We start from the raw sequence: 24529 nt of genomic DNA on the forward strand, positions 1-24529 counted from the left end.
GAGGAAATGGCCTCAGGCTGTGCCAGGGGAGGGATAAATTGGACATGGAGAAGAATTTCTTCACAGACGGGGTGACTGGACATTGGAATGGAATGCCCAGGGAAGTGGTGCGGTCACCACCGCTTGAGGTGTTTAAGGAAAAGCTCGATGTGGTCTATCGACATGGTGGTGTTGGACTCGATCTCAGAGGTCTTTTCCAATCTGACTGACTCTGTGTTTCAAGCCTTCCCTTCACGGCCCCATGCCGCATGGGCACGGCCCAGGCTCCCCGCTCCCTCCCGGGAACGGCCCCAGGCTCCCCGCTGGCTCCCCGCTCCCTCCCCGGCCCGGCTCCGCCCCGCCGCACATAAGGCCGCCGCCGCCGTCTCCCCGCCCCCGAGCAGCGCGGAGCAGAGGCTGAGGGCCGGCGGCCGCCGCCATGGTGTTGAACCCGGTGCTGGGGAAGCTGGTCAGCAAGCGGGTGGTGCTGGCCAGCGCCTCGCCGCGCCGGCAGGAGATCCTCACCAACGTGGTGAGTGCGGCCGGCGCCGCTGGCCTCGCACGGGCCGGGCGCTCGGGCTGCGGCGGCCTGCGGGCCCGAGCCTCCGGCCCGCCCGCTCCGTGGGACCGTGGGAGGGAGCGGGGAGTAAAGCATGTGTCCCTTCTGAAGTGCATTAGTACAGAGCAAGGGGCTCTAATCTGTCATTCACACCGCTCAGCCCGTGCGGGGGAACGCGTCGGTCTCGCTGGGCGATAGACTCTCCCTGACGCTCGCTGGGAGACTTTTGAACAGCGCTTGGGTATTACCTATCCAACTTAGGTTGCTTAGTATTACCATTCTTAGTAATTCAGCCAATACACTGAATTTAAGTGAAAAAATAACTTCAAAATACACTTGTGTGGAGAATCACCGAGGTTGAGTCAGGCACTAAGTTATTAGAAACATAGCGTGCCTGCTAGGTGTAATAAATGTAGAAGTGTAACCTAGAGGCAAAAAAGTTGGAAGAATAGTTGGGCATTATTTGATGAAGCCAATTAGAAATTGTCTGGTTTTGTTTTCTGTTTATTGTGTGACACCAAAAGTGCAGTAAAACTCCTGTAAGGATGTGCACTGCTGTTGCATGAGTAAAGTGCTATGGAGGGATTCAATTTTAAAAATCCAATAGTATAATCTGTTTATGAAGTGTGTAGGCTTACGCTGTTAGTTTTCATATGAAAAGAATAATGCAGTTGCTAATGTGATTAGGTTTTAATAAGGGTAAAATCAAATACATCAGTTTCAAAGTTCTGACTGTTTTGTTTGAGATTGCTTGCAAAGGATATGTATGCACTAAACACTGATAGAAGCATTGGGGTTTTTTTTCCTCTCTGTGTGTTTGGGAGGGAGATGTGTTAAAGTGAATAAAGCAGATGTCAAATTTGCTACTTGCTTAATGTGCCTTGGGAGCAGTGTTTAATAATGAAGTCAGATTGACTGCTTCACTTTCCTGTATTGCAGGGCCTGCGGTTTGAGGTGGTTCCATCCTGGTTTAAGGAGAAACTTGAAAAGTCATCTTTTACAGCCCCTTATGAGTATGCTGTGGAAACTGCAAAGCAGAAAGCTCTTGAAGTAGCAAACAGAATGCATGTAGTAAGTTACTATTCCAGCAATGAGCTTTTTGTCTGAAGGTGATACATACTACTGTGACTTAATTTGCTTGCACGGCTTAAATGATCCCTGAGTCCTTTTTCTCCACTGAAGCCTAATGAATGTTTTCCTGTCGTTTGTGAAAGATGGTGTCTTGAAATTGCCTAATCAGAAGTCTCATTCCTGCAGTTCAGGCTTTCCACAAACTGAAGTGGCCTGCATCTTTTGTCAGCATCATACCTACTCTTATGTGGGATATATATATTCCACAGTTCCTTTAAACAGTCAGATGTATGGCTGACCTCATTCCAGGTATTTGTTGATTGTGGAGATAGACTCCATGGAAATACACTGAAGGAGTGACAAGAATAGTCAGAAATTGTGAGTATGGAGGTACTGGAGGAAAGCAGAAAAAAGGATTACTGTTTTGCCCAGAATATTTTAAAACAGAATTTTCCTTTAATTTTAAGAAGGGAGAAGTTGACATGATTTCAGGTTCTGTTACACAAGGCAACTGTTTTGTATCCTAAATTTTATCAAAACCAGTGATGCAACTTACACTATCAGTGGTGTTTGACTTAGGCCCTTGGCTGTGATCATTGTTTGAACACATAAGGCTCTTTGCTACCAAAACCTATTTAAAAGTTGAGCTAATTAAATCTCACACAATGGACCATAATAATTTTTAATAATATAGCTCTGAAAGAGAGGGGTTTTTGTGCATCCTATTCTAGCAGCAGAAAAAGGGTGTTGAACATTTATAAATTAATAGTGTTGGCAGTTGTCACTATTCTTCAAAGCAAATATTGCATGATCTCCAATGTAAATTGTTACCCAGGATTCTGTCAATTACTTTGCAGACAACTGTACAACATAGGAGAGTGGATTTTAAACCCAACCTCACTAAATGACTTACTTTGGGCTTTTATTGCAAAACACTTGTGCTGGTGATAATGTGGATTTCGAAATGTTTCTTCATACAAGAATTAGTAGAACTAATACTAAACAGTATAGAGCACATCAAGTCTTTGTCTAGAAGAATTGCCTTCCTATAAATTTTTCATTGTAATGGTCACACATGCAAATTGACATGAAACTTGTGTGTGATAGTAAATGCAGTGTACCTTAGAATATGCAGGTAAATCAAAACTTAGCTATAAGGACAGGTACAGTTTAAAGTCAAGAAAGGTTTACAAGGAATTTTTATATATGACTACCTCTCATGTTTAAAAAAAAATAGACTGTACCCTTTTGAGATAAAACCACAAAGTGTAGCTAAAAAAGGGGTTTTATTTTTCAATCAAATTTTGCTTGGAAAAATGTTCCTAGAGGGTTGTATTCTCTGGCTTCCAAACACTAGGCACTTTCTTTAAAGGAGTTGTTTGTCACCTTGAGGACCAGATTGACTTTTGAGAATGCACTTTATTTCCTGGATGCATTTATTCATCAATAACATATTTGGGCAAGTATGTGGCTTGAGAATGGTGTGCTGAAGCCTCACTTTTATGGTGATATAAATGATTACTATTTTGCAAACAGTGCAAAAGGAGAAACACTGTCTTGTTTTCAGGTCAGTGTACAGCCTTATTACTAAATCAGTAAACTGCTATTTTCTTATCTTAAGTCTTAAAAGATTTTGTTCTCCTTGCATCTTCTAACAAATGTCTTCTTTTTTATGCTTTTTCAGAAGCATCAGATAACACCTGATGTTGTCATAGGAGCAGACACTATTGTGGTAAGAAGTCTGTAGTGATTTAGCATTAGTTTAATTTATGAGAAGTGTAGAAAACACTTGTATCTTTACGTTTAACTTTGAAAGCTGCCTTCACTGTGAAGTTACATCTGCATTATGATATATCTTTTTGGGTTTTGCTGATGGGGCTTTTAGGTTTTTTTTTCCCAATAAGGTAATTTTTTAAGTTTTGAGAGCTAGAAGCCATGCTGCAGATTTTGGGGACACTTACACTGCCATAAATACTGGCTTGGATCCTCTAATATGTAATGGAAATTCTGTTTTCAGGTGACTTGTCTGTCAAGAAGTCCAGATCATGTGAGCTGTTCAGTGTTGTGCCTTGTAGGAGGAGATCATTTTATATCTGACATCTTCACAGAGACAGTGAACTGCTAAGGACAGAAAAAGTTGAATTATCATTTTGTTTGAGAGGTGCAGTCATTGGAGAGTAGAGGCACTCATATGCTTGACACTAAATTACCTGTTCTACCAAAGTAACTGTATCTATTCTTGCTTTACTAGATACACTCAGGTTTGAAGCCCTGGCTGAAATAATGATTTAAACATGATTTCTGACCTCAGTTTCTGAAAAGTGAGAAGAAGCAGCACACTCACTACTCTGTCTTTCTGTTTTAGTCTGTGGATGAGCAGATCCTGGAGAAACCAGTTGATAAGCAAGATGCCTACAGGATGCTGTCAAGGTCCGTAGTTTTAAGTAAGATACAAAATTTGAAGGTGCAATTTCTCCATCACTTAGATTCTCAAAAGGGCTCCACAGAAGGGATACATGCAGATTTTTTGGAGGTTTTGTTTCGTTTGTTGTAAGTTTAGTAGGTCAATCTCTTAATTAGGGATATGAAATGCACTTAATACTTAGCTTTCTAGAATTCCAGGCAAAAAGGCAGACAGAATGATGCATCTTTGCATGTATCCAAGGTGTCAAATAAAAATTTTCACAAACTGTTTCATCTTACAATTCAGTGTGAAATCTTGTGGTGGACAGAGCATGTGACATGCTTCTGATCACATCCAAAAACACCCTGGCTAATCAATATGAGACTGTTCCTTAAACAATCTTTTCAAAGATTCACAGTCCCCTGGTATTATACATCTATTGCTTGCACAGGAGATAAAGTCCTCAGAACTAGTTGGCCACTGCGTGGCACTCTGGAGCCACTGCAAGAGAGAGCCAGGGGTAAGGGAGTCTGGGCTCTTCCTCTGCACTGTGGCTTGCCATGGGATCTCTGGGGCCCAGTCTGGATGAAATGAGAACATATGCTCTAGTTCCCTATTACATGTTTAGTCTGAGTTGCATCACCTAGATATTTATTGCCAGCTTCCAGTGAAGATGGCTGTAACAGTAATGTTCATGCCAACTGGCCTTTTCTAATGCATTTGGAATAGTCACCTTCCTGATGTACAGTGAATGAGCTGATACCATGGACAAGTGATATTTTGGAGACTTTAAATGACTGCACCTTTTGATATTGTTTTTTATGTGGCTGTTTTGTTTTGCCAATGACTTTTCACGAATACTGAAATAAAATTTATTTGTTCAGGATGCATGTCAGATCTATAGAGTGATATATTCATGTCATGGTCTGCTTAGTTGTAGCAACATAATCCTGTGGAACATTTCATAAGACTGTTGCTTAATGGACATTTTTTCCCTGGCAGACTGAATGGGAAAGAGCACAGTGTTTTCACAGGGGTGGCTATTATACACTGCTGCAGTAAAGGTACGTGTGATTTTATTGCAATTCAATATTTGTATTTGTATTAAAAATTAATCTCAGCTTGTACAAGTAAAGACCCAGGATGAAAATGTCTCACAGACAGTCTGAATTGATTTTCTACTCAAGATAAACCTTATCAAAATATAAATTAAAGACTCCCCACAAAAGGTACTACAGACTGTGAGACTGAGCTGAATGTGATCTGTATCAAATTCATTCTGTGTTGTGCTTATACCAGTTGAGGCTTAATGCCCCAGACTGTTAAGAACTGTTAAGAAGTTGTATAGAGCAATACACCAATGTTCTTTATCTTATAATTTATTGAGAAAGTGAATGGTTTTTGTGGAAACTGTACCATTAATGTAATTTGAGGAGTGTTTGAAGGGCATTGTCTGATGATTGTGCTAATAGTCCTTTAGTAGAGCTTTTGCAGACATTTCACTGGACATAGTCTTTATGTACAAAAATTAACAGTTTTTAATCTTTTCTGGAATGGTTGCTCTTAACTCTTGTAAAATAGATTTAAAGTTAATGATGCAGTACTGCTAATATGCTAGTACAGTAGAGGGAGACCTGCTGCAAAAGAAATAAAACATGTTACCAAGGGTTTCCTGTGAGCAACCCAGCAATGTAAATAACACCTGTAACTGTTTACTCTAGGAAGAAAGTTAAGTGCACTCAACTGTGATAGTGATGCTATAACAGCACATCTCATTTGAAGTTTGCAAATTTGAACTGCATTACAGTCAGATGAAGAAAAATATACCTTTAGTCTGCAGATTCCCCAAGAGATGCAATTTATAGGAGAACAGTTTTGTAGAATATGTTTTTATTTACAGTTTATAGTTACAGTGTGTTTTTTAACTTGCTAAAGATGAAATTTTTATTTTAAGCTGATTAGAATTTTTTATCAATATTGAAAGACATGGTAATCTGTCTTCATATGCACCAATTTTCTTACTTCATTTGAGTTTCACACTATCACTATTGGAAATTGGTTAACATTCTTCCTTTGGTCTGTAGTGTAGATATTTCTTACTCTCCTCAAGCATTTCCACTGCTACCATAACTGTGGTAACAGAAGATGCTGACCTTGGTGTTTATAGAAGAGAGTAGAGACAATTAATAATCTGTAATGTGCACACTGATTTGTGCAAGGCTGTTACCTGTTGAACATGTTTTAGAAAAGCTCTGTCTGCCATGTCAGCAGGGTCACAGTGTACCACACGCAGCAGGGTCCATATCCAGGTATGCAATACTTTATTGCACCTTTTCACAGCCACTTCCAGCTACAGAAATCTGAAATAGTCTGTAATCTCTTCAGAGAGGATTGGAAGATGACAGCAAGGGTTCTTGATAGGACTGCTGGACACCCAAGTCGGAAGGGCAGGTGCAGCTACACGTATCCACTTTTATGACAGCTACATGTTGAACTCTGATATGTTGTTAAGAGTTCTTTGACAACAGTCATAAAGTTGGAAGGGTGATTGTAGCCTTCTTTGTACACAGTGCAGGATGTGTGCCAGCATCCATAAATAGCATTGTGTAAGCATTGTTAATTTATGAATATATTGCACACAGGAAGAGCAGTCTATTAGCCCTGAGACAGAACTGAAGAGGTTGAAAATGCAAACTCTTACTGTTTTGGGGAAGTTGAGTCCACTGTCCCTAAAGAACATCATCAGTCATTTCATACATCTATGCAATATATTTAATTTTTCTCAAGCAAAATTGTCAAATGATTAAGAAATACAACCTAGATGCTATGCTCTCTAAACTACAATTACTGTTTCTAATAAGGCCTTTTTCTTTCTGTAGACAATCAGCTAGAGATGGAAATCACTGATTTCTATGAAGAGACTAAAGTAAAATTTTCTGAGCTGTCTGAGGAGCTCTTATGGGAGTACATTCACAGTGGGGAGCCAATGTAAGTAAGGCCTGATGCCACCACACAACACTTGAGAATAGGCCTTAGGGTACATTATTAAGCCAGTGTAAAACATTGTCCTGTGTTTTCTGAAATTTTGCTCTGTGTGTATGATAAATGACAGTATGGATGATGCAAGGTCACTATTCTTTTGTTCTTGTGTAAAGCTGTCATTTCTCCAGTGAAAGTCAGCTACCGTTTTAGAGCCCTAATGAATTTGAAAAAAGGAAAACTTGAAATACCCCAGATTAGAGCAAGCACTTGTGCAATATACAATTACTTTTCTGTTAGCAGAGACATTAATGGATTTTCAATGCCCAAGACAATGCATTATGAACAGGTGACAAGAGTTAGTGTTGGATAATGAGGGCATCATGGAACTGTGTGTATTTAGTTTATGAAAATCACTGCTCTGATGCAAGCAGCATCAGCTTAATTTTTACTTATACTTGTGAAAAGTGAAAACACAGTCTGTGTGTGTTGCTGTGCCAAAATTGTCCTTCAACTTATGGGTTTCTGCTACACTGGTAATAGTTACTGACCTATATAGGCAACATTTACAAAGACAATGTACCAGACAACAGTGATTCCATGGAAGAAATAGGATGAGAACAGAATGCCTAATATCCTTCATCCTAAGATGAAGTTCACTAGATTGCTAAAAAAAGAGTAAATTACAAAATAAGTACTTATTTGGAGGCAAGGGAAAGGAATTTGTCTTTCCTTTGTGTTAGCTGAAGCCACATGAAGGCATAGTTAGCACTATGGACTGCATATCAGGTGATCTGGTGTGAACTTTTGTCCCTGTAGCTTCAGTTGTGACCATATAAGAATGTAAATTGTGGCGGTTTTTAAACTAATTTGTGCTATAAAACAATAAAGCTCTGCTTTACTGGGGAAAGAGAAACCAGTGTAGACTTTGGATATACTTCAATGTTTATGTATAAATGAGGCTTGCTTTGTGAACATGTAAGGTTCACAGCTTATTGAATAGACCTATGTTAAAGTGGATTATGTGGAGCTTGTAATAAATTCCTACATAGGTTTTTGGAAGGGGATGCTTACTATGCCAATTAGTATGATGCTTAGATTTAGTGGGCCATAAAGTTGCACTTTGAAGGAGAAATTACCCTGGAGTTTTAGGAACAGTTGGAGGTTGAAAATGATTTTGGAATATTCTGAATATTTCCTCTGGAAGCAAGTATGCTTTAGCAGTACTTCAACTTCACTGCACCAAACCAGCTCATGAGCAGTGCTGTGTTGTTCTGTTCATTCTGCTGAAAAAGGGTGTGTGACAGCAAGGGTTTCTCAGGGACCATAGGTTCTGAGAATGTATTTCATTGCTCTCTGAGGCAGAAGCCAATTGATCTTTGTTTATATAATCCTGGGGATAAGAAGCATTTGTTCTGACTTTGCAAAGGAGCTACTAAACACAGTGTCCTATAAATTTTGCAAAACAGTAGGGAGTATCTCAGAGCACTTTTTTTTGGTTATTTTTGTTCCTTCCTCCATGTCCACTCATACAGGTTACACAATTGTATGCATACAGGTTTTTCTAAACCAAAGGTGACCATTCTTTTTAAAAATAAAAAATTACATCACAAAATAATTTTCTGAAATAATACAAGACTTAGTAGTCATGTGAAAAATAAAATAAAAAGAGGATTAAATTGAATTTGTTTTTTTGTGAAGAAGAAAATTTGCATATAGTATTTAAGTCAATCACTGGTGATGGAGAGTAGTACTAGAAATTCATAGCTGACCTAATTTATGGGTAAGGAAGGAAGGGAAATTGCTGCCTCAAGTTAGTCTGTGATGAGGCTATAAAAAAAACTCAAATTCTGGCTCCAGAAAGTTGTTTTGCTTTTTGATTTAGTCCTGTTCTTCTTTCTAACCAAGGTTTTTCTGCTTGCAGACACTGTCTCTTTCTTCTTTTCTATCTGTAGAAAGAAGGCTGTCCCACAGTAATCCTAACTGGTTTGGGCTTGTATAATGAGTAGACTTAGTTTCTGCCAGCCTCTTTGACCCAGCTTTTTATTTTGTAATCTTTCCCTTATGAGCAACTTTCTCTCTCTGCTTACAACTCCTAGCCTGAAAATCCTATGTGGTTTTTGTAGCTTTGCTCTGATGGCAGTGAAAGCAAAGGACCCTGCTGCAGTCTGGGAAGGAGGTGATGACAGAGCCTGCAGCTCTACAGTTTCACACTTCCCTATGAAGGAATAAAATGTAGAATATAAATATTCTTTTCAGGATCCAATCCCAGAACATAAAGTGTTGTAGAAAAATGAATACATAGCCAGTTCTGTTAATGTTCTTGCTGGGAGTATGACACCACTGCTTTTGGTATACCTGTAAGCATATACCAAAATGACTACAGCTTCACTGAAAAATGAGAAGACATTTTAGTCATTATAATATTCCTAATTTAGTTGATGTAAATTGTAAGAATGTTATAAAAGAAGAAATAATTTAAACAATGATGAAGTTATAAGGTAGTGCTTACAATGCAAGATTAAAGGAAAATTCCTATTCCACAATTTACAGCAATTCAGAAAATCCTACTTGCTGGTATAATGATTCCTCTGGTTGTTTTACCATGCTATTAGAAAGGGAATCCAGAGGTAAGTACTAAAAGTAAAGAGCTGTTTCTAAGATTAAAAAATTAGTAATTTTTTTTTTTTTGTGTAGTAACCTTCTTTCTTAAGCAGTTTTTGTAATTCTATGCTACCTTAAGTTAGTAGATCTGAGACTGGCTGACCTTTGGTTGTTAATCTTGCTGACGTAGGCTTTCAGGTTCTTTTGTTATGTAGGAAACATACTTTTAATTGCCTTGTTCCTTGTATGAGAACAGTAAAATTGCTGGGTCCACTGCAGCTTATCTGACTTGTATTTATTTCCATTCCACTCTGTAGAATTTGCATAATTACACCTAAAGACAAATTAGATTTTGAAGGTTAGTTTCTGTGCATGTACATTCCTGTGCCAAATTACTAGTATTACCATGACATCTGAGAGCACAGTGCTGTGAGCCACAGCTCTATTCTGTCTCAGATGTTGCACAAGAGATGGATGGATCAATAGGGCCAAATGGAGTAGTGGATCTTGTTTGAAAAGGTTGCTGTTTCCCAAAGTCTGTCTTCCTAATCCTCATTTTTAGGTATTCCTATCACTGGGCTCTGCATTTGAGTTCCAAAGGGTCATATTTGTTGAGCTTTTTTAGGATGTAACATTCCTAAAGGCTTTTCAGCCTCTTGTGAGGCTGAAATTGGGTGAGGGTCAGTACGCTCTAATGACCCAGTGGCAGTGTTGCTTGGTGACTCTGTTACCTTTTAGGTAGCCACAACTTAGTAACCTATGACAATGCACTCTGACTGCAGTCACCTGCACTGTCTGAAGCATCAGGACTTTTGGCTACTCACCCTTAGTAGAAATACTGATCTTTATCTTGTGATTTACAAATTAAAGTCTTGAGCCTACCTAATAGATTTAATCTGTCTCCAACTTAGGTACACTAGTTTTTATTCCAGCCTCTGCAGTACTGGTGGATTATTAGTGTTCTGTGATACCTCTATTCTTATCCTTAATTAGATCTATGCTGTTTTTGCTTTCTCTTCCCCAGGGACAAGGCTGGTGGATATGGTATCCAAGCCCTTGGTGGAATGTTAGTTGAGTATGTCCATGGAGACTTCCTGAATGTGGTGGGATTTCCTCTGAATCACTTCTGCAAAAAGCTAGCAGAATTGTACTATCCGCCCTCTAAACATGATGTACAAGATAAAAAGTGTGACTCTGTGCATTCTGTGGACACTTTTAGAAACCTACGTGATAGAAAAAGTGAATCTTCAAATTTCACAGAGCACAAAGTTTCTAGTAAGTTGGACAGCAGTGGGATGCATTCCTCAGGAGCTGTTTACACTTCTGAAAACAGTTCTACTGTCAGACCTGGTTTTACAGTACCTTTGGAAAATCAGAATGGAGTGCCACAGAGTGCATCAAAACTTCCATCCAAAATTTTAGAGCTGATGGATGGTTTTAGAGCTTCAAAGGTAAGGGAGAAATAAAGCTACTCATTACAATGTTGTCTGATACATTTGTTTCACTGGACTCCAGTATGTGCCAGACATTGTGAAATACTTCAGCTGGGGGAGAAATGTATTTAATAAGTAGTAAAAAAGGACCACTGATGTTCTGGAGAGTCACAAGATGACCAAAACTTCTGATACAGTGCAAACATTGCTGGGTTTGTCTTTTTGTATTTGTTTTAATGTGTTCTATGAAATTTCAGTTACATGTTGGATAATTTTATCTCTTGAGCTGAGAGGGAAAAGAAGTTGCCGATTTTAATTTTTTTTTTTTTTTTTTTTTACTGGTCAGAGGAGCACAACCAAACTAGAATTATATACTCTTCAAAGAAAACATTTAATGTGCTTAACTCACCTGATTTAAAACTTTGACAATAATTGTATATATTTCCTTTGTAGCTTTTAATGTTTTGCATTAGAACTCTGTGTAAGATCTTAATTTTTTATTTCCTCTCCAGGATGTTTTTTTCTTTTTTTAATAACCTGTTCTGTGTTCTGGATGTGTTTAACTGATAATGTCCCTGCTGTATCTGATGGAGGCATACTCATAACAGCTCACAAACAAGGTCACATGCTCTGTTTATCATCAGCCAGGCGTAATCAGAAATGCATAGCTGGACATTTTCAGTTCTCCTAGATTTTCTATATAGTTCCAGTGTAGCAAAGACAATAGTGAAGAAGGAGAAAAAGAAATGAACAGTGATCATTCTAATAGATTACTGGTCTCTATCAAGTTGAGTTTTAGGAAGAGGTTGGAAAAAAGTACTAAAGTGGTAGTGAAATGCACACTTGGAAGTAAAGATCCAGCAACTTTGAGGTGAATGGAGGGAGGCACACCAGACAGTGAACAATAGTCTTGCTGAAACAGTGGAGAGTTGTGCTCAGTTGTGAAGAAAGACTGTAGTGTGATCATGTGGTGTGGTTCTGTGGGTGTGCTGCTTGCAGGCATGCACAGCTGTCCTGAGAGGTTTGGAATAAAGTGGCTTTGAGGTTGCTGCATTTGTGAACTTCTTGTGTATCCATAGGGAGTGACACGTTTGAATGGGTGAGATGATGCTAAGCATTTCTTCAATTTGAGTAAAAATAAATATGGAGAATCACCAGCATGTACATATACTGTTTACAGTGATGTGATGCTGAATAGTTTTGTACAGTGAAAAACAGTGGAGGCTGGAAATAAAAGGAAGAGCTTTACTTTCCCACTACTTTAGTGTGAAGTCCATTTGCAGAATAGGTTTAAGTACACAAAAGCATTTATTTCCACAAAAACTCTCAAGTTTTTTTCATCTTGATTTTTGGGTGTCACTTCAAGAACTTTATAAAGCAGAATAAAATCTCTTGCAGGTGAAGATATTGCTGCCTAATTTCCTCTGAACCACTCTGTTTCAGAACAGGAAGGGATCAGGGTTAAATACTTGCACGTTAAACTTTGGAGTTTATTGAAGTTCCAAATTTACATAGTCTGATCTGTACTTAGATCTTTGACAGTTTTTCTTCTTTCATTCTTTTTTTTTCTTTTTTTTTTTTTTTTTCCTCTGGAGCTGAGAATTACTGAATAGGTAGGTCAGCCAAGTTTTCTGCCTTATCTTCTCACCTTCTTTTTCCTGTTCTAATAATTTCCAGTTGGTATCAGTCCAAAGACTGGGCAGGTCTCAGAAGCCATCTGGTAAACTAGATATAATTGGCTCAGTATTGTGAAGTCCTGAATTATAATAAATCCCAGCTGTATGTTCTTACTCAAAGAACAAAGGAAACTGTAAAAAGAAGTGAAAATGGTAGAATATGTAGACACACAGTAGCAGACCTACCTCTCAAAGTTAATATTTTTTTTTCTACCTTTGACTTTTATTAAGCAGAATGTCAAGGCCCTTCTTTCCTCGATTAGCTTTAGATTTAAATTTCATTATAGTTGCTTGTAAAGAAATGGATTCTGTGATTGCTGTATTTGCCTCCACTGTTGTGCACTCCATAAGTTCCTTGGGTTTATTGTTTTATCTGCTTCAGAATACAGAAACTGTAGAATTGCAAATTAGTTTTGAATGGAGATGTATATATTACCAGATCTCATTAACTTCACTCCCTGGTTTGGTTAGCATATCTTTAAAAGAGTTCAGCTAAAGTTTTCAGTTTAGGGCAGCCATTGCCCATGAGTTTTTCTTCACCTTCAGGCACTAACTTCTCTTGTCCCCATTTCATGTCTACATATCCTGTGCAGGAGTGCCTGTAGTACAGTTGTCCTGTGAAGTTTTATTATTTTTATTCTTAATCTTTTGGGGCTTTTCCTTAATTTTAATAAAGACCTGTATTTTAGCAACTGAAGCTATTACACTGTCTTAGTGGAGGGTTTTGAGTTCCTTATCCTTTGGGTATATACAGTTTAATTTGATCTTTTGATATTGGTTCATATGCTGAAGAATGTTCCATTAGGTCAAACAGTCATATAGTTGGGGAAGTGCTAAATATCTCAATAAAGAAGTGGGTCTTCATACAAAATTGGTAGGCTGCATTCCAGAATACTGTGAGTTCCCTTCTTTCCCAAACACCGTTGTTAAAAGTTCTGCTACTTGGCCAAGATACTGAAACTCTCTGAGAAGGAAAGGGAGCAGTTTTTAGGAGGTTTGTTAAATTGCATTGCAGTAGTTTAACAGTGGTTGTGTAGAAAAATTCAAGGCAAGCAATATAATTATTTTGGTTTTTGATTGCAGTCTTTTTAAACACATCACAATAACAATTCCTTACCTACACACAGGCTCTGTTTGTAGCCTCTAAGCTGAAGATATTTGATCATCTGAAAGGTAAAGGTCCAATGAAGGCTGTGGATATTGCAAATGATGTTGGAACCTCTGTATGTGGAACTGAAAGACTCCTTGATGCATGTGCTTCTCTTGGATTACTGGAGAAAACACCACAAGGTGATTAATTTATCCTCTTTGCAACTGCATATGGTACTGAAAGACAGGCAGAAGTGGAAGAAATGGTTTTAAGGTCACAGGTTCTGACTTGATATTGTGGGTAAATTGGATTTGGGGCAGAGGGGGATGGATTATTATTCCTTTGCTTTCATTATTAGTAGCTGGAATAATTTCATGTGGGGGAAAGCTTTATGTAATGAACACATTCAAGTCTCCTGTATGGAAACTTTAGATTGTTTTTGCTCTCTGAACATAATACTGTCCAAATTTCTAAGAAAAGGTTGCATGGACCATCCCAGGAAACAGTGTAATGGCTGAGATGTGTCATCTGTACTTCAGTCACAACAACCCCATGCAGCATTACAGGCTGGGGGAAGAGTGGCTGGAAAGCCACCCAGTGGAAAAGGACCTGGTGGTGTTTAAGAGCAGCTGAACATGAGCCGTGTGTGCCCAGGTGGCCAGGAAGGCCAATGACATCCTGGCCTGTATCAGCAATAGTGTGGCCAGCAGGAGCAGGGCAGTGACTGTGCCCCCTGTGCTCAGCACTGGTGAGGCCACAGCTTGAATCCTGTGGTCAGTTTTGAGCCCCTCATGACAAGAAAGAGGTGCTGCAGCATGTCCAGAAAAGGGTAATGGAGCTGGTGAAGAGTCTGGAGCACAGGTCTGATGAGGAGTGGCTGAGGGAGCTGGGGGTGCTAAACCTGAAGGTCAGAAGAGACGTCATTGTTCTCTACAGCTATGTGTAAGGATGTTGTAGCCAGGTGGGAGATGGTCTCTCCTTACAAGTAACAAACAGCAGGATAAGAGGAAACAGCCAGGGGAGATGTAGTTTGAATATTAGGAAAAGTTTCTTCCCTGAACGGTTTGCCAAGCATTGGAACAGGCTGCCCAGGGAAATGGCTGAGTGTTCCTGGAGGTATTTAAAAGGTGTGTAGGTGTGGTACTTGGGAACCTGGTTAAGTGGTGGACTTACCAGTCCCAAGTTAAAGGCTGTACTTGATAACCTTAGAAGGCTTTTCCATTGAAGCGATTCTGTGTTTCTATCTAAAATGATTGTCAAATTCCATTTTCTGCTGCAGCAGTGCTGTCAGTCTTCAGCAGAAGATCAGGCTTTTTATAGGGGAGAGTTCTGCAATGTGTCTCCTCTTTGTGCTCCTAACTGGAGCAGTCCTTGAAGGTGTATGTAAATGGGGAAATCAGTATTAGGATTAACTTTCAGTCCACACTGTGTAATTGCAAGTTTCCATGTGCATCATTTATATAGTAAGATTTGAAAAGATTAGGTGTGAAGAAAAGAAAAAAAGTAGTCTTTTTAACTCTGGATATGACAAATAAAAAAGACCTAAAGACACAACGGAATGGAGAATGCTTATTCCCTGAATTCAAGCTACCATAATCTAAATAAAAATATACAGTCAAGAATGAGGAACTTCTAATAGTGTGCCTTGAATATTAGGTATCTAACTGAAGCAATCTGGTTTAAAATAATAATAATAATTCTAAAAATCAGTATGTATCTATATTTTCCAGCATCTAAATTCTTTTTTGACATTAAAGTACTTGCTCCTTTAAGAATGACAAGACTGGCAGAATTAATTATTTTTGTGCGAAATTTTTAGTAATAGATCATTAGATCAGGATTTACTAGTTATTTATGCAGGGAAACAAGCCTTCAGATTTTAAATAACAGCTGCAAAGTACTGAAACAAAGCAGGTTACAACTGTGTTCTTCCCATAAGGTTACAGTAATACAGACTCAGCAAATACCTACTTGACCTCAGATGGTAAATACTCACTTCATGGCTACATTATCCATTCTAATGATCACCTTTGGCCTCTCTTCACCAACTTGGAGTCTGCTGTCAAAGAAGGGAGCAGGCAGAATCATCGAGCCTTTGGAAAGAAAGCAGATGATCTATTTAAGGTAATATAAACTCTTATTAGTATCAAAATTAGCTTGAGGAGCCCAGAACTGATCTAGAGGCAGATGGAGACAGAGCTGTCTGAAGAAAGTTTGTCATTCTCAGAAATGGTAGAAACACAGTGCAACTCACCAGTCTCAGATTTCTGTTCCCTTCAACTTTAGGCTGTGAAGTAGTGAAGCAATCATAGAATTTGGTGGGAAATTCAAAATGTCAAAAATTGTCCAGAGGAAGTGTTGCTCATCCCACTGACACACTCTCAGAATAACCTCTGGGCCTGTTTAATTTACATTTGTGTATTTTTTATAACACAGGTAGTACCTTACTACACATGTACTCCTTCCATATTGGATGCCAGTCAGTTGATATTGATGTACATCCAGTTTAGGCTGTGCTGTGTAGTCAAAGCTGGTTTGTGTTCATGTAGTGGAGAAGGGATCTAATCTCCTTTATGAAGTTTTAGTTTTGTATAAGCTTCAGGCTGATACCTATTACTGATAAAATTGTAATCCTTCTGCCATCTGCTTCAATCTGTGGCATTCCTTTCCCAATGCTAGCCCAGGTGGATGAGATCAGACTGGAGAATCATTTAGGATTGTAACTAGCCTAACTTGTCAATTACCCATCTGGTGAAGCAGGTTGAGAGGCATAAATATTTGTGCCTGTGTAAGCAGAGAGCTGGTAGTGTGAGCAGGAGAATGTCTTTGACAGCACTGCTGGCTTAAATTGTACTTCAGACTACATCCTGAGGTCTTTAATTTGTATTCAACTTCAAGCTGGTGATGAAGGTTCTGAAGGAGATGTCTACATCCCTCATGGAACAAAATAAGGACTTCTGGAGACTTAAAAGCTCTACTAGCCTCATGTTAGCACTTAAGTAACTGGAGGACAGGAGATCCATTGGAAATCATTCAAAGGGTCTTTAAAGGGAATTAAGATATTTTGCTTTAGGATAGCTGTTACAGTAGATGCCTAAATTTATATACAAATTAAGTAGTTTAATGTATGTAAACTGGAGCTCATCCTTAAACATCTGGGTTATCAACTTTGCTTGGCTGGTGCTTGTGTCCAGTTTAGACCTGGGCTCCATATAGGTGCAGGATGGTATGTCTGAGCAGAGTCTATGGGCTGCCTATGGCACTGTGCACACAATAGCCTGGAGATATTTCCATTTCATGGTAGTAGCAAAACCAGCCATAACTGGTGAAATCTGTATAAAAGTAAAAGAGATTTGTGTGTATGTGTCCTTGAAAAGGTAAAGGCATGCGGTTCTGCTACTGAATGCTTGATTCTTCCCTAATCAAAAAAAGCAGAATCATCTTTAACATTTCTGATTTATGATATGATCCAATTATCTAGTTATTTTCTCATCATGGAAGAGTAAATGTTTGAGTGATATGAAAGCAATTTGTCAGGATATCAAGAAGGAGCACTAGAATTTTTCTTTCAGTCTCCTAAATATGTCCTTTCAAGATGTCTGTGTGATCAGAATTCTTGAGGGAATGCAAAATCTCCTTATCACTACAGCAGAGGATTTGGATGAGCAAATAGTCAGTGGCACTTTTAATGGACCTTTTCATTTTGGGAATTCTGATGTTTGAGAATTCTCACATTCACCTACTGCCTTGGTTGTACGTAGTTTAACTAATGAAAATAAACTTTAATTACACTACTTTCCCCCCTTTTTAGGACTATTATCACAACCAGGAGGTAAAGCAACGTTTTATGGCTGCTATGCACAGCATTGCTCACCTGACAGCAAGAGATGTGGCTACAGCGTTTGATCTTTCACGGTTTAAATCTGCTTGTGATTTAGGAGGTATTGCTTCTAATTGAACTTGTATACAAATTAAAGGGAAAAGCTTGATTTCAGTTCTGTGTTTTATTACTTAAAAGATAAGTATATTTTTTACTAGAACTGAGTAATATTATCTACTGTTATTTTTCTGATATTGCAAGGTCAGGATAAAAGAACAGTGCAGCTAATTGAAAGCAGAGTTAACTAAATGGTATATGAATAGTTTAAGATAAGTGAAGGTGTGTCTCAATCAGTGGCACAATTCAAGGCAAAAAAGAAGATCATTGCTCAGGTGATACAGCATTGGGCTGGGACTGCCATTTTCAGGAGCGTTGTTGCTCTCCTTAGGCACATCCAAGATTTTCAAAAGTGATGAAAGTAGTGAGCCATCACTACTGGGGTGTCAAACTTCAAACACTGCACTGCTAAAACAAAAGTTTTTATTAGTTTCTAATGGGTTTGTTTTGTGTATTATTGTAGTTATTAATATCTAAGATATCCACCAAAATGTTGAAGACCAATGATATACCTGAAGAAACACTGCTTTTTAGTGTTCCTTTTTTTTTTTTACTCTGTGCATGGAGCTGCACAGAGGAAGTGTTACTACAAAGGGAAAGATCCACTAAAGGAAGAATACTTTATTTAGTGCCTGGGGAGGTGGGCAGCATCTCATAACCCGGTAGTGATACAACCGTTGCAACTTGTGCAGAGACTCCAAAACTTCACAGTCTTTACTATTCTGGAGAGTATTTGTCAAATTTCATGTATCAGTGGTTTGTAATGCCTGCATTCCACAAGCTTTAAAGCCTTGCTCTGTATCAACCAGGAAGTCCTGTTGCCCACGTTAACTGTTGAGCTGTCTGGTTCTGACTGGATGTCTCTATTTTAATGTTATATACAGCCTTGTTTTTAAAAATGGCTGCAAATTCTGGGAGAAAATACCTGATTTGACTTCTTTAAACTTTTAATAGGTTGCACCGGAGCTCTGGCTCATGAATTAGTACAAGTATACCCAAATCTCAAGGTCACAGTATTTGACCTTCCAGAAGTTATTGCGAACACCTCTTCCTTTCAGCCTTCAGGACAACACGCTGCTACAGTGACATTTGTGTCAGGTAAATGTAGCACATGATCTTTTGTCTGATTTCTGTTATCCTTGTTCACAGAACATGCTCTTTTGCTACTGTTACAACCTCAAACATATCTCAATACCAGGCAATGTAGGTTCACCCATGCTAAATGGGGACATTGTATTTTTCAAGACTGTGGGGATAAAAGAATGGTTGGAGAATATGGCTATGAATTAGTAATTTTTTTAATACCACTGGAAGCAGAGGCTGCATGTGCTTGTCTGAGGTATTTCATTTCTAGACAGGATCAGTATGGTGACTACAAAGACCTTTGTCTCCTTCCTTCCTTTAGATTTGCTCTCTATTTTTTTGTTACTGAATTCTTGCCTATGATCTGCTCTTTAATTGCACTTTCCTTATCTGCAAATCAGGGCATACCTGTACCTGTTCATTCTTGTTGCTTTTGTACTCTGCTGAAGCGCCTTGGTCTTGCAGTACTCTGTGGTTTCTGTAGGAATGTACTAACTCTGTTTTCCAACAGGTGACTTCTTCAAGGATAATCTTCCAGAAGCAGATCTTTACATCCTTTCTCGTGTTCTTCATGACTGGCCTGATGAGAAGATACATGTGCTGTTAAGCAAGATATCGGCTGTTTGCAGACCAGGTATGTTTTTTTCATCTTGTGAGCCTAAATATGCATGTTAATGTACCTTTAATGAGCACTGACTTTTCCTGATATGCAAACTAAACCTTCCCTGACCCAGCTTCATGCTATTTCCTTGAGTCCTGCCACTGGTCACAAGACTGAAGAGCTCAGTACTTGCACCTCCACTACCCCGTGTAAGGATGCTTAAGACCACAATGAGGTCTTCCCTGAATCTCCTCCAGGCTGAACAAATGAAATGACTTCAGCTGCCCCTTATAAGGCTCTCCTTGAGACCCTTCACCAGCTTTGTGGCCCTCCTTTGGATGGTCTCTAATAGCCTAATATGTTTTTTTTAATATTGTGGTGCCCAAAACTGCACACGGTACTCATGGCAAGGCTGTACCAGCACAAAGTAGAATGAGACAATCACCTGTGTAGCAATTTACTATCCTGTACTTGATGCACCCCAGAACCTGGTTGTTCCTTTGGACTGCCAGGGCACACTGCTGACTCATATTCAGGCAGTATTAAAGATAAAGAAGACCAGAAGCCTGACCACTAAGTTCATTTGATTCTTTAATGCAGCTGTTGGTCTGAAGTTTGTTTCAAAGGAGAACATGTAAAATAAGACCTAGCCCATAAACTATAATCCTGATGATAAATTATGAAAGAATATTTTGGGTGACTGTCTTAATCTTATGCAAAGTTTGGGTTATGACAGATATTTACAGGAGTTGTCTGGTTCAAATGAAAAAAAGACTGAGTTCAAGAGCATAAGCAGGAAGTGATCTGAACTTCTAGAGGCAGTGCTCTGTCTCCCTGCTTTTTAAATAGTTTCTTCCACAAAGAGATCACTGAAAGTAAATTCCTTTCACTGATTTGCTCTGAAGACCAGTTGAAAAATCAGTCTGAGGGGACCTCTGTAGCTGGCTCTGAAAAAAACACTTAAGTTGAAGCTAAAAGTACTTACACAGAATCACTTTGGTTGTTTTGGAAATGCAGGAAGTGCCTTGCTAGTGGCAGAAACTGTGCTTGATGAACAGAAGATTCACCCTTCTGTAGCTGTGCTACAATCCCTCAGTATGACTGAAGGCAAGCAGAGAAGTGGCTCAGAATATAAACAGCTACTGGAGAAATATGGATTCACAGATGTACAAATTAAGATCACAGGGAACTTATTAGATGCTGTTCTGTGCTTCAAGAAGAGTCTGTCACTGTAGAGTTGCCAGAAGCAATCTGGGATGCTGAATTTTCACCCCTTGTGCAATATACCCATCATCAACCAGCTCGTATTGGCAGCTGAGAATCATTGTGGCCCTTTCTCTGAAGCATAGTTGTTACAGGCCTTGGATACAAGTTGGAGTGCAGCTTCTGCCAGAGTGAATTCTGTACATTTTAAAAAGTGTCTGGGACAGGCTGAAACTCCTGCATGTGAAATACTTTAATGTCCAGCTCTTCTGCAAGACTCTATTAAGCTTAGGCTTGGCATAGCTGTGTATAGCAGGTCAAGTTAAAACTGCAAGCTTATACTGAGCTGCATTAATACCTTTGTTTTCTTGGACCTTAAAATTAAAGACAAATCTCCCACTGCAGTGTATTCAGTGATTACTACTAATTTTTATCAGAAATTAAAAGTTAGTATTTTACCATCTGCCTGAATTTGGGGATGTTAGTCCTCTTTTTCACTGCTGTGTGGGACTTTACTGAAAGACATCCCATATATAGTCTTTTCAAGCACTTTTTCTACAAGCAGAAATGAAAACATAACAAACATTAAACTTGTTCCTACAACAGCTGTAACATCACAGAGGAAGGAACTTCAGCAGCCTCTGGCCTCCAGCCACAGGATGTACCTGCACAGGCTGCAGCTGAAAGCTGTTCATATTGTTTACTATCACTTCAGGGGTTTTCTGAATATGATTGAATGTTCATATATGCTTTTTGTCTCATTAATTGAGAGGAGTTTTAGGATTTATGTATAAAACCTTGTATGAACACTTTAAAATAAAACTTTCTTCATGCTTCAGTCCTTAATTGGAGAAGTGCATGCTGTATCCAGTCTCTTCAAGTAATTTGTCACTAATATTACCTCTCCTAATGTTTACTTCTTTCCCAATACTTCATTGATATTTATTTTTTTATTTTTAAAGTGTGGTGGAAGCCTCTCTGGAATTATACTTTCAAACAAGCTTTCTTTTCTGTCAGTTGTGAGTTTCTTGCATGTCACTTGTACAGCAATAGTCCCAATAAAACAGTGTGCAAGAGGCTGTACCAATACTGATTCACCAACCTCAGCAAATGAGAGAGGGTTAATGAGAAAAGTTGAGTTGCATCTGCCTGGATGTTACTTAATCAGGAGTTACTTTGCTCCTTGACCAATGGGTAAAAGGCCACAGTGACTCAACTCACTCAAGGAGACTCAAGGAGAAACAAGCTGCTTGCAGAGCATTTCAGGTGCACAAAAGCTAGGAAATGTCAGACTTTACCACACTGGGGTTTTTAATTCTTAGCAGGTTTCTATGCATTGTTCTATAAATGGAATTTTGACTGATCTATCTGTAAAAATATTTAAAATAAATAAGGTCAAATGAATAAATTTAAAATGTTTCTTTTCCACATTAACATGAAGCTTGCTCTTAACTTAAAAGTTTTGTATGTTGAGAGAGACTTGTTCTGGCAATCAAATGTGTCTCATCTCGTGGTTATTCATGAAGTTCATAATGCTGTTCTTTAAGCTGCTCTAAGATGTTTGAGTTAGAAACAATCATATCCTAAAACTGGCACACCTGTAACTGTCACAGACTTTAAAACTGTGCCCCTAAGTACTATGTCTCTGACTGTAAAATTTGAATAGAATGTGTTTGGCTATCACTCAGCCTTCATCTACTCTGTGATTAAGGCACAACACTAAGCATTAGCACTTTGGGCATGGTGTCTGTGGTTATGTGCCACAGCTTTGCACTCTCAGGATAATTAAATGTTGGAGCGGGCACTCCAAGGAGGTTGTGGAATGTCTGTCCTTGGAGGCTTTTGTGTGTGAAGCCAGCCCTGAAGAAGCTGAGCTGATTGCAGAGCTGCCCTGCTCTGAGTAGGAGGCTGGACTGGAGATCTGTTTCAGGCTCAGTGTTCTGCAATCCCTTGATGCAGCCCAGTCATCTGAGGAATTATAAACTCATTTTACTAATATACAAAATGAGGTTTTCCGTTTCTTTGAATATCTTTTGCTGACTGGTAGAAGGAATGGATTTAATAGTCTAACACTGAAAAGATTTTCTAAGCAATATGCATAACTGAGAAAAATTTTCCTGGCATGAAGAATGAGGGTGGTTAAATTTTAAAACTTTTTTATGATTATTGAATGTCTGAGCTGTACAAGTTGGAATGGCTCTGAAGAAATTGTCTTAAAAGTCAGAAAGATATGTATGTCATGCTGCACTTAATAATAAAATCACTATGAACTGCTGCTGTTTTGATCTGAGTTAGTAAGGCTAAAAGGCAAGTATGTATGACAATGCTTTTATCAGTAGCCTTCTCTTGGGTTCCCTTTCCCCTCACAGGCCTGAATATGGAGAAGACAACTCTGTAAATCAGATCATTTAAGTTCTGCTTCATCCTTAGGTCAGTCCCACCACAAAGAATTTGAGTCCTACAGAAATAACGTACAGAATGTATTGAACACAAACATTGACTTCTCTGCTTCTGTAATGCTTGCCATCCACTCTTCTCTCTGCTTGGCATCATTTCAATATGAATGTGAAGCAGCAGTATATCCCAAAAAGATACAACTCTATTCCTGTCTTACTGTTTCTATAGTGCTCATGCCAAGTCTACAGAAGTCATCCCCTTTTCCCCTGAAAACAGAGACATGACTTGACTTGTGAGTGTTTGATCACTCCATACTGGGAAAGGGAATTTCCTGGGCTTTGTGAGAGGAGTGGATTATTCATTTAATAGTGGATTGGTCACTTAATAGCAGAGAAAATCCATAAATTATAAAGGAAATCATCCAAGGTCTTGTAGTTTGCAACCCTCTATATGCAGAAATTTTCTTTTCTGATAATGGATTAGAACTGTTGCATGCATTTGTTTTTAAATTAGGCTGTGCCATTTTGCTGGCTGAAATGGTGTTGGATGATGAAAAGAAGAACAGGAGCACAGCTCTGTTGCAGTCCTTGAACATGCTTGTGCAGACAGAGGGAAAGGAGAGAAGTGGCTGTGAATATCAAGCCTTGCTGGAACAACATGGATTCACAAATGTCAAAATCAGAATAACGGGAAATTTGTTAGACGTCATTCTCTGTGTTAAGACATAGAAAAAATGTATTAGTCTGGATGTCTTATACTTGTGTTTGATGTTTTGCAATTCCCATCAATACCATAAACAAGAAATGTAACAAGAAATGTCAGTTTTGTGGTGTTGCTTTTAAAAAGGGGGAAAGATTGCATTTATTTTAGACTTCAGTAGAATGATGCCAGGAGATTCTGTGGCTGCACAACACATGTAGGACACAAATGGTGTCATCAGCCCAACAGCAGTATTCATGCTGCTGAGAAATCACTGTTTCTTTATACTTGGGAAAATTAGAATAGTAGAGTTTTTAGACCAGCACACATTGCTTTGCCTGTTCCAGGAGGTTAATGTTGGTATAATTCCAATGCTCCATCACCGTCCATTTTAATATAATTTTATGTTACACCCTGTACTGTAAATAAACACGCCCTAATCAAGTCTGGAAACTGCTACTGCAATGGTGTAAGACTGGAAACAAGAACTGGAGCAGCAGTTTCCTGAGAGAGTCAAGACAGACTGCTTTGAGAGAGGCATCCAAAAAAAGGCAGTTATATAAAAGCACAAGTTTTCTCTATGTCGCAGGTTTTGGCATTGGCTAAATCATCAGTGCAGCCACTATGGTTATTTACTCATTTCCTGCTGTGAGATAGGATTAGGAGGAAGGCAAAACAGGGCCAAACTTTAAAAGGTACAAAGAAAAACTTTATTACTAGAAACTATTAAAAAAAATATAAAGCCCAGAATAAAACTTTTAGAACACTTCTCCTCGCCCCATAACTTATTTTCTTTCCCGCTGACAAGGTACAG

The 24529-nt window shown here is 38.8% G+C and overlaps 1 protein-coding gene across 2 annotated transcripts; it reads left to right on the forward strand.

The window, feature by feature from the left end:
* Positions 1–310: 310 nt before the first annotated feature.
* On the forward strand, positions 311–24160 carry ASMTL (acetylserotonin O-methyltransferase like). Of its 2 annotated transcripts, none has more exons than XM_079332820.1 (13): positions 311–511; positions 1478–1609; positions 3294–3341; positions 3975–4039; positions 5016–5077; positions 6893–7001; positions 10621–11047; positions 13833–13995; positions 15735–15919; positions 17607–17736; positions 18687–18830; positions 19327–19449; positions 23530–24160. In XM_079332820.1, exons 1-13 carry the CDS (start codon positions 419–421, stop codon positions 23742–23744), a joined length of 1896 nt encoding a protein of 631 aa, XP_079188946.1. In that variant the 5' UTR covers positions 311–418; the 3' UTR covers positions 23745–24160. The 2 variants fall into 2 exon arrangements, with proteins under 2 accessions (XP_079188946.1, XP_079188945.1); XM_079332819.1 differs by lacking the exon at positions 23530–24160 and adding an exon at positions 20434–21465.
* The last annotated feature ends 369 nt before the right edge of the window (positions 24161–24529 follow it).

This window comes from Erithacus rubecula (genome assembly GCF_903797595.1).
Source record: "Erithacus rubecula genome assembly, chromosome: 1".
Classification (NCBI taxonomy): Eukaryota; Metazoa; Chordata; class Aves; order Passeriformes; family Muscicapidae; genus Erithacus; species Erithacus rubecula.